Source organism: Myotis lucifugus, unplaced genomic scaffold, assembly GCF_000147115.1.
Source record: "Myotis lucifugus unplaced genomic scaffold, Myoluc2.0 scaffold_3, whole genome shotgun sequence".
Taxonomy (NCBI): Eukaryota; Metazoa; Chordata; class Mammalia; order Chiroptera; family Vespertilionidae; genus Myotis; species Myotis lucifugus.
This window is the reverse complement of record NW_005871051.1, coordinates 18,464,311-18,474,000: the sequence shown is the minus strand read 5'-3', so window position 1 is coordinate 18,474,000 and position 9,690 is coordinate 18,464,311. Positions and strand designations below refer to the sequence as shown.

General features: G+C 52.9%; 1 protein-coding gene across 2 annotated transcripts in view; it reads right to left on the bottom strand.

Moving 5' to 3' along the window:
* Nucleotides 1-482: 482 nt before the first annotated feature.
* WNT10A (Wnt family member 10A) overlaps nucleotides 483-9,690 on the bottom strand; it is a 13,467-nt gene continuing 4,259 nt past the window's right edge. The window contains exons 3-4 of one of the 2 annotated variants that reach the window (XM_006082531.2): nucleotides 3,887-4,266; nucleotides 483-1,554 (exon numbers count right to left, since the gene is read on the bottom strand). In XM_006082531.2, the coding sequence (XP_006082593.1) occupies nucleotides 1,057-1,554; nucleotides 3,887-4,266 (878 nt within the window). In that variant the 3' untranslated portion in view covers nucleotides 483-1,056. The remainder of the gene's footprint in view (nucleotides 1,555-3,886; nucleotides 4,267-9,690) is intronic. The other variant, XM_014462804.2, reaches the window with a different exon arrangement.

The window sequence follows — 9,690 nt, the reverse complement described above, 5'->3', positions numbered from 1 at the left end:
TCCTCCTTCAGCCAGTTCCCCATGCAGTAATCCAGGTGGGAATCAGACCATGACACTTGCCTGTGCCTGCTTAAGACCCTGTGAAAGTTTCCATTCCTCTTCAATAAAATCCCAACTCCTTACCTTGACCTAGGACACATGATATGACCCTTCCCCTGCACCCAGCTCCTCTCCTGCTAATCTATCCCTTGATTTCTTCACTCCAATCACACTGGCCTCTTCGCTATTCCTCATCAGAGCTTTTGCATTCACATGGCTTCTGCCTGGAAAGCTCTTTCCCTCAATCTGTGCATGGCTCTCCTTCTCATGGGGCCCCCAGCAACAGTATCACAACTGGAGACGCCTTCCTGGACCACTCAATGGCTTTATCTAAAGGAGCCCCACTCCCCCCAAATTACTCTACATCCAGCACTCTGTTTTATTTTCTTCATCGCACATAGCATTGCAATGTTTTGAAATGAGCATTGTCTGAAATGAACTTGTTTATGTATTTACTTGTTTATTGTCCATCTCCCCCAGCCAGAATGTAAACTCCAAGAGGGCAGGTGCTGTCTCTCTTATTCACATCTGTATTCCCAGCACCCCTCATCCCCTGAAGAGTACCAGGCCACAAAGAGTGCAAAATAAATATTTGGTAATTGAATGATGAGGGGCAGAAGCCTGTCAGGGAGGGTGTCTGGGCCTCTCTAGGATCTCTGCAGCTCAATTATGTCCATTTCTTCTTTTCAATCCTCTTCCCGCTGCCCATCAGCTTCCATTCATTCCCTCCCACTCCAGGGGAAGGGGGGAAGGATGAAAGGAAACAGGCATGGGGTTGGTGGCACTTGCCCCAGGATGTGGGGCAATTCCCAGCCCAACTGAGCAGCTGGAGCTTGGAGCCCACAGAAGTGAGTACTGAGGTCTAGACTTTCCCGTGATTACAAACTTGAGGACCCTCAGAACTGGAAGGTTCCTATAAGATCATGTGATTCAACCTCCTCTCCCAGGAGCCAAGGCGACTCTGTCAAGGTCTCAAGCAGCAGGGAAAAGGCCAGTCTCGGGGAGGGGAGCCCTCTGCTACTTGCAGACGCTGACCCACTCGGTGATGCGGCACTCCTCACAGACCACGAAGCAGCACCAGTGGAAGCGGCAGTGGCAGCGCTCGCTGCGTGTCTGGCGCAGGATGTTGTGGCCCCGACCACAGCACATGCTGCCACAGCCGTCGGGGCCCGCGCTGCTCTTGTTGCACAGGCGGCCGACGGTGCCCGCCGAGTCCAGGCGCGGCTCGCGCTCGCAGAAGTCGGGCGACTTCTCGAAATAGACCAGGTCTGCAGGGCTGGCCCGGCGGCGGGGTCCGGGAACGCCCGGGGCCGGAGAGGGAGCCCCCCCTGGGCCCAGCTCCAGCTGGCCGCTGTTGCGGTTGTGCGGCCTGATGAGTGTGGCGCGGTGGAAGCGGTTGCGCAGCAGCGCCCCCACAGCGCGGAACTCCGGTGTCACCTGCCAGCAGGTCTTGAGCTGGCAGCTGCCTGAGGTGCCGTGGCACTTGCACTTCCGCCGCATGTTCTCCATCACGGCCTGCAGAGGGAGGCACGGTGAGAAGTGACCCAGGCCACCCCACTGCCCTCCTTCCAACACAAGACACTGGTCTGAGAGAGTCAGAGGCTTTTGAAACCAACGCCCATTGAACTGAGGCCCGAAGCGGGGTTGGAGGGTGGGGGTAGCACAGCCCCTGAGCCAGGCTGTGCAGAAGAGAAATCTGCCTGCGCTTCTGCTGCTCTCGCACCCACCTCCCACCAGGCCAGGCCTTGGGGGAATTCCCTCTTTCCTGCTCCCCCCCTCCTCCTGCCCACCTTTCCCAGCACCTGCAGGGGGCCCTTGGGGCTGGAGGCTCTTGCTTCCTGAGGGGGGATCCCAGATCCTCAGGGAAATTCCCTCTCCTTCCATCCCTCAGGTGGGGGCCAGAAGAGGGGTTTGCTGGCCCCACTACATCCCAGCCCCAAAGCCTCTGGCCTTGCTCCAGGCTGTGAGTGGGGGCTTCGGGGAGTCTGAAAAAGCCCCTTTCCTCCTCTGGGCCCTGAAACCCTTTGCTGGGAACCTAGGAGGGGGAGGGGATGGAGAGACAGCCCTCCCCGAAGTAGACTGCCTGGGGCTTATTCTGCCCAATGCGGAGTACATAGTTCCTCCTAGGAAACAGAACACCAACAGGGCTCCAAGGCTTTACCTGAATGCAGAATGGGAACAGAACCTAAAGAGCCAGACCCGCCAACCCAATGAAAGTGGAGAGAGGTTCGCAGACCTCCAAAGGAGGTGGTTAGGGAACAGAACCTACCCACACCCTGCTCTTCTCTGGAGTCTCCTCCCAAAGAAGCCCTTGGCATTATCCTCACCAGAGGACCCAGAGGAAGTTGACCACATCCTTCTCTCCCCCTGTTCCACGTCAAAAATACACCCTCAGACAGGGAGGGCAATGATTGGGGGCCCTCAACCTGGGCAAGAGGGCCATAGACAGACACCCTGCTCATCTATGTTTTAAAGGGCTCCTCAGCCTGTATGTGCAGCCTGTGGTGCAGCACCACATGGGAACCAGCCCAAAGCCTCCCCTGGCCAACAGCTCCAGAACATCTGCTTCCCACAGGCAGCAGCCATTAATTAACCAGTTTAACGATGAGGAGGAGGCACTGCTGGTATGGGCTGGGATAGTACTGAAGCTTGGGAAAAGAGCTGCATGGACAGGGCAGGACTGGGTGGGAGCTAGACTTGACCTGAGGGTGGATATGCCTCAGTTTACTTCACCTCTAAGGCAGAATGGGAAGAGCTAAATCAGCTTGGAGATTTTTTTGGAAGGAGAGGGTGAGCCAGCCTGACTGAGGGGCCAGGAGAAAGGGGAGTGAGATGGAGAAGGTGCCAGCCAGAGTGAAGGGAAGCCAGGACCAAGGCCTGAGCAGGCCTGGCAGGGCAAGAGAAGGGGCAGGGTAGGGGTGGAATAGCCAGGAAAGAAGAGTGCTGAGTTACCATGAGGCTAAGGAGGCACCTTAGTGTAGGTGTGCACCTAGAGTAGACTACGCTGTAAGCAAAAGAGCAGGGCCCCAGAGCTCGACTGCCCAGAGATGAATCCTGCTTCTACCCCTTTCCCACTGGTTACATCACCTTCAGTCAGTTTAGTTTCTCTGTGCCTCAGTTTCCATATCGTAACCTGAGGTTCATAATAGTACCCTCAATAGGTAATTGTATGGATTAAGTAGGCTAATACGTAGTAAAGTGCTCCAAACAGTACCTAACATATAGTAAGCACTCAATAAATCCAGTTTATTATTACTTTCATCTCTCTCTCTCTCTCTGTCTCTCTCTTCAAATGAATGAGACATTTGAGGTAGCATGACCATTTGAGGGTAGGGGAGACTGGGACACAGTTCTATAGAGGTTCCTAGGAACCTCACTTTGAGGAATTCCCCATTCTTCACAGAAAGGTTGGGAGAGAAGAGGGTTGCAGCAGAGGATATCACAGAATCATGGAACACTAGAGCGATGGCCTTATAGATGATCCAGTTCAAATTTCCCACTTCATAGGGGAGGAGAGAGGGTGGCAGAGCCAGGCCTAGACCCCTGAGGTCTGACTACAACCCTTTCTCTCACCATTGTTCCCAGAGGAAATGGGCAGAGCAGGCTGCTCAGCAGAGGGTGAGTTAATTAGGGCAGGGGTTGTTTCTGCCCTCTATCCCCAGGCCTAATCACGTGCCTGGCACACAGTAGATATTCAATCCATGCTCTTGACTGAATTAGGAGGGGGCAATGAGAAAGTTGCTGAGTTAGGGGGAGCCATGTGGTTCCCAGAGGAGAGGCAAGCTGGGGAAGGGGACGGGCTGTGGCAGAGGGAGTAGAGTGAGGGGTTGGGAAGGGTAGTTCTTACCTGCCTCCCAACTCGGTTGTTGTGGAGTCTCATGCGTGCGTGGATGTCTCTGTGAGGCTCCCGGGAGTCCAGAAAGTCTTTAGAGAAGCGCTCCCCAAAGCCCACGTCAGGGCTACAGCCGCCCCACTCCCAGGAGTCCTGCAGGCCAGGGCTGGCAGGGGGCAGGGCTGGGTGCTCGGGAACCCCGTGGCTCAGGCCCTTACCCCGCTGCAGCGCATCCAGCTGTAGGCGGTGCAGCTTCCGAAGGAAGGCCTCCTCATCCCCACGCCGGGATGCATCACAGCCGCACGCCCTCAGTTTGCCCAGGGCACAGGCATTGGAAACCGCGTGCACTACGCCGGCTGCAGCAATGGCATACGCGAAGGCACTCTCTCGGAAACCTGCAGGTAGAGATCCAGGAAACTTAGGCTCTGAGCAGCCTTGACATCCCATTCCTCTGCCTTCTCTACCCAAGCTTCTACCATACAGAGGGGAAACTGAAGCCCAGTGTTGGGAGAAGGCCTGTTACAGAGCACAGAGTCAAAGGGGGTCATAAATCACACCACAAGTTCTGCCCAGAGGATGCAGGTGGTGGGAGTCTCCCTCATAACCCTCCTCTTTGGCACTTATTTCCCTGTTTCATTAACATCACCCTTAGCAAGCTCAGAATTTGTGTCTACATCTCTCCTTTTGGACAGAAGGTATCTGGTAGTAAACATTCTTTTAAAATCAGAGACTTGCCCTAGCTGGTTTGGCTCAGTGGATAGAGTGTCCACCTGCAGACTGAAGTGTCCCAGGTTTGATTCTTGGTCAGAGCACATGCCTGGGTTGTGGGCTCGATATATATTTAAAATAAAATAAAATCAGGGACTTAATCTATTACCTCTCTTATAATATTTGCATTGTAAAAATAAGCCTGCAGAAAGAAGGCAAATTAGGTAACCTAAACAGTAAATCACCAGTGATGGAATTCCAGGTTGCAGGAAATGTTAATGGGCAGATGGGTAAGTCAGAGGAGCTGGTATCCTCCTAAAGCTCCTGGCCCCAAGATTGCCTGCCTGGTGCCCCCCCTCCAGGTCCACCATAGAAATCTCTGTGGCCAGAATTGAGAGGCAGGGAAATCAATTGGCAGAGTTTCCCCTTTTCCTGTCCACAGGACATTCCTGAACATCTGATCAGAGAAGGGCTACCTGTGGTGAGTCTAGGTCAGCTGAAGGTTGTTTGAGGGATGTTAGAGGTGAGCCCTGTGCCTTGCATGGGGTCAAGCATAATAGTGTTGAAAACTGAGAGGGAAGCGCAATCTAACGCAGACACTTTCCCTGAGATGCTAGTGGTGGTAGGTGGGGGTGGGGGGCACAAAGACTCCCTCATGAGCCACTCTCAGGGGCTCAGGGCTGGGCCAGCCTGGCCACTGACTTGTCTACACTGCTTTCCTCCTTGGTGTTCCCAGAGCTTTTCTCTGGGACATCCCTGGTAGGTCTGGGCCTGTGGCAGGGGAGGCCTACTGGCAGAAGAGTATCTGACTCCCAGACCCACAGCTGCTTCTTGCTTATTCTGCATCTGAGAAAGGACCAGCTATGAGCAGGTTCTGGGACAAGTTTCTGACCAGTCTCTGAACCTGTGTGGGCAATGAAAGAAGCTAAAAGTAATAATAGTCCTCATACAAAGAGGAGAATCTACCTTTGCCATGGGCCTCTGCTGAGGAAGCCCAAAACTAGCCAGAGGCTGAAGGCCTTGGGGGAGGCCCGAGGTTCAGAGGAAAAACTGGAGCCTTCCATTCAGCATCAAAGAATGGAAGGACATGCTTTCAGAGGACTTACAGCTCCGGAGAGCCAACCAAGACTGGACAGAGACCCTAGCCCAGCCGTGGGCAAACTACGGCCCGCGGGCCGGATTCGGCCCGTTTGAAATGAATTTATATTAGTTCACACAAACACTCCATCCATGCTTTTGTTCCGGCCCTCCGGTCCAGTTTAAGAACCCATTGTGGCCCTCGAGTCAAAAAGTTTGCCCACCCCTGCCCTAGCCCAACCTCACCATGTGCACCACAGGCCCCTGTCCTTCTCTTCCTGCACAACCAGCTCAAACAAAAAAAGAAAAAAAAAACAAACCCCAAGATACATAGTAGTAGTTAAGATTATGAACTTAAAATCAGATTGCCTGGGTTCAAATCTAGCCTCTTCCACTTACTAGATGTCAATAGCTATATGACCTTGGCCAAGCAACTTGACTTCTCTGTGTCTCACTTTTCTCATCTGTAAAACAGGGTTATTATTATCTGCCCCACTGTTGTTCCAAGGATTAAATGAGTTGGTAAATTTAAAGTACTTAGAATAATACCTTACTCATAGTAAGTACTATGTAAACATTAGCTATTAAGTTCTTCCTGCTGTCTGACCTCACTCACTATTTCTATAGTTTCAGGCCATTGCTTTTTGTTTCCCTGATCAGGGACAGAGCCCAGAAGCTCATCTACAATAAATTACTTGGGTCACCAGACGCCCATACAGCAGACTGTCCCTCTCTATTTTCTCTTTCCAGCTTGTGGTATCTTTGGGACCTTTCATAAGAAGCCAGCTATGAACAGACAAGAGGAGATGGATATTAGGCTAGAACCTTCAAAGGGGATACTGGGAATTGGTGGCAGCTGCAGAGGAGTAGGCGCTGCTCTGGGAGGTGGGGCCCAAGAGAAAGGAGGACAGATTCATGCTGAGGAGCACAGCCTGTGTTTGTCCATTGCCTTTTGTCTATGGCAGTGGTCGGCAAACTCGTTAGTCAACAGAGCCAAATATCAACAGTACAACGATTGAAATTTCTTTTGAGAGCCAAATTTTTAAAATTTAAACTATATAGGTAGGTACATTGTTATTAACTTAATTAGGGTACTCCTAAGGCTTAGGAAGAACCACACTCAAGGGACCAAAGAGCCACATGTTTGCCGACCACTGGTCTATGGAACTCTGAAGAAGCACTTTTCTTATTGCTGAGGGAGTCATCAGCCTTAGACAAATGGCAATATTCAGATCTCTAGAGGAAGCCCAGACCTCAGCAATCTACTCCCCAGAACACACACACACACACACACACACACACACACACAGTGAAAGGGAGATGCCCAAGGTCATGGGGGTTATGGAGCTGGATCCAGCCCCAGCTCTCCCAGTTTCCAGGCCTGGCAACTTTTTGCTAAAGATTTTGACAGGGAAGACCTGCTGCTGAGTAAGAAACCAGGTAGCCCAGTTCCCAGTTTCCATGGCACTGACTATGGATGGCACCAGGAAAGAGCAAGAGGCTGGTCCAGGGGAATGTGCTAAGCCAACCACCATATTCTAGGCTCTGTTACATTCAAGGGTAGGCTGGAAGAAACTGGAGAAATGTAGTCCACAGCCTGCAATGACCACCCATACCTACCACAGGCAGCAAAAGAAACCATTCCATGGTCTCTAGTAGCTGTCACAGCCCCATGTAGGTGTGACCAGGCGGAGTTTCTGTCTGTGGCCACCCTCTGTTCTAAGCATCCAGGCCTCGAGAAGTCCAGCCCACTGGGTCTGCCTCCAGTTCCCATTCAGGGCCCCAGTTTCGGTCCTGGCCCCGACTGTCTGGAGCAGACGCAGGCACTGTGCCATCTGGCCAGCTGGAGGGGGAGAGGGGTGGGGCCATGGCCAGCTGGGCTGCCGGGAGCATTGGTTGGGGTGGGGGTGGGGGGCTCGTTAAGACGCACAATTAGCCTCTCTGCCTTTGATCTGGGACAGGGACTGCCAGCATCTAAGTGGAGTCAGCTGCTGCTACAGGCTGAAGACAGGCTGAAGCCAACGGCCAGGAAAGGGCTGGGGGGGGAGTGTGGAGGAGAGAGGATTCAGGAGCCAGTGGGAACCTGGAGGGGGTAAAGAAGCTTGAGCCCTGCCCATTTGAGCCCTGCCCATTTGAATCAGACAAGGTCTGGTCCCCATTCTCTCTGTGCAAACAATCTGTGCGTGCTCATGTGCCTGGGCTGAGAGGGAGAGAGTTGTGTGCATATGGGAACACTTAGGGATGACACTGAATGTGGCTACATGCTTGCACAAACATGGGTAGGAGTGTGTGTGCATGTCAGTTTCATTTCTTGGACTACTCTTACATTGCACAGTTCACCTCTGGGCACAGAGATCATGGTGGCCTTTTAGCTTGGGAGGCAGTATGGCAGGAGTTGAGTGGAATCTCTAAAGTTAGCTGGCCTGCACTTGAGTCCTGGTTCTACAGCTCACTACAAGCTGTGTGACTAAAGGCAAGTTACCTAACCTCTCTTAGCTTCATTTGTAAAATGAGGATAATAATAGGACCTACCGAATGGGGATTGTTTGAGGACGCTAAAGTACAGATAAAGTGCTTTAGAAGAGTGCTTGGCACACAGCAAGTACTTAGTATGTGTTGTCTGACCTACTGGAGTAATGGGACCTTAGGTGACCTTGGGATAGGATTGCCTGTGCCTCTGTGTCCCCATCTGAGTTCTGCCACATACCCCAAGCCTGGAGACCTAGGCATGAAACCAAGACTCTCTGAGGATGAATGTGAAAAGGAGGTGGGAGAAGAAAGAACCAAAACCTTGGAGCACACAGGCTGGACTCTAATTTGCTGGCTTCTCCTGCACTAGGAGCCTGGCTTGCTGCGGGGCCTCCTGTGCCTTCTATCCAATGGGTCTGGGCCTTAGGGAGGGCAGTACCCAAACTGTGTGGGAGCTCCAGGACCTGCTGTGTGAATCTATTGCAGTCTCCTCCATCAAGCTTCTCCCTGTCCTCTGATCCCTTCTCACTCCAGGGTCCAAGTCCAGCCTGAAGTAGCCCCTTCCTCAAATCTCCCTCTGGTCCCTGAGTGAGAGATGGGTTCTCTAGTTCTCACAAGGAAGAGCTCCCCTCTAGCTGGTCTTCTGCCAATACTCCACCCACCCAGGCACTAACCCTCTGGGTCCTAGAACTAAAAGCTGGGAATACCAGTGCCCTTGGCACTTAGGTCACAGCTGCCCCTGGGCTGGGTAAAGCAGCCAGCATGGACTGGGAGCCCTCTCACAGCTTTTTTTTTTTTTCTGACTCTAGCCTCCTAGAGGCCCCTCTCCTTGTCCCCCAACCCCAGGCTTCAGCACACACACATCCCCTCTCCTTGGCTGGGTAAAGCCCTGTTATATGCCCTGCCTTCCCAAGAACACCTCCTTTCCTTCTCTCTCCTGCATTAGAACCCCATCCCTCAGCCCAACCCATCTCAGGAAAGGTGCCAGGACAATTAGATGACAGTAACAGCATTAAAATGGAAGGCCCAAGGGACCACCTCTTCCTAGAAGTTCCTGTATTTTAAACATGGCAGGATGCACCTTCAAGAAACCCTATTGGCAGCCTGGGTCAGAAGAGAGTTCAGCACCTTGATAGTCCATGTGGCAGAACTGAGGTCACCTGGCCCCACAATGGACAGCCCATAGCTTCAAACGAAGTGAAACTGTGGAAAGGGCCTATACCAGAGGCTGGCTGCCACCAAAAGTGGTCCCATGGGATTTAAACTCAGCTAGTCCTTCAGGTCCATGGGCCAGGGCAGACCAGGAAATGACCCCATGAGGGTGGACTGAGAGGTGGAGATGACAGAGGTCCTTTGAGGGGGGAGTGGCAATTCCTTTCCAGAAGCCCAGAGTCCCCTCCTCAAGGGAGAGGTACAAATGAGGTGTCGCAATGCCGCCATGCCGGGAGCAGAAGCCGCAGAGGTGTGCGACGGTGTTCTGAGGCCAAAGGAAGGAGCCCAGCCTCCTTGCCAAGCCCAGGAGTCACTGTCCCGCCCCCTCCCCGCTTTGGGCGCCGCCCCGCCCC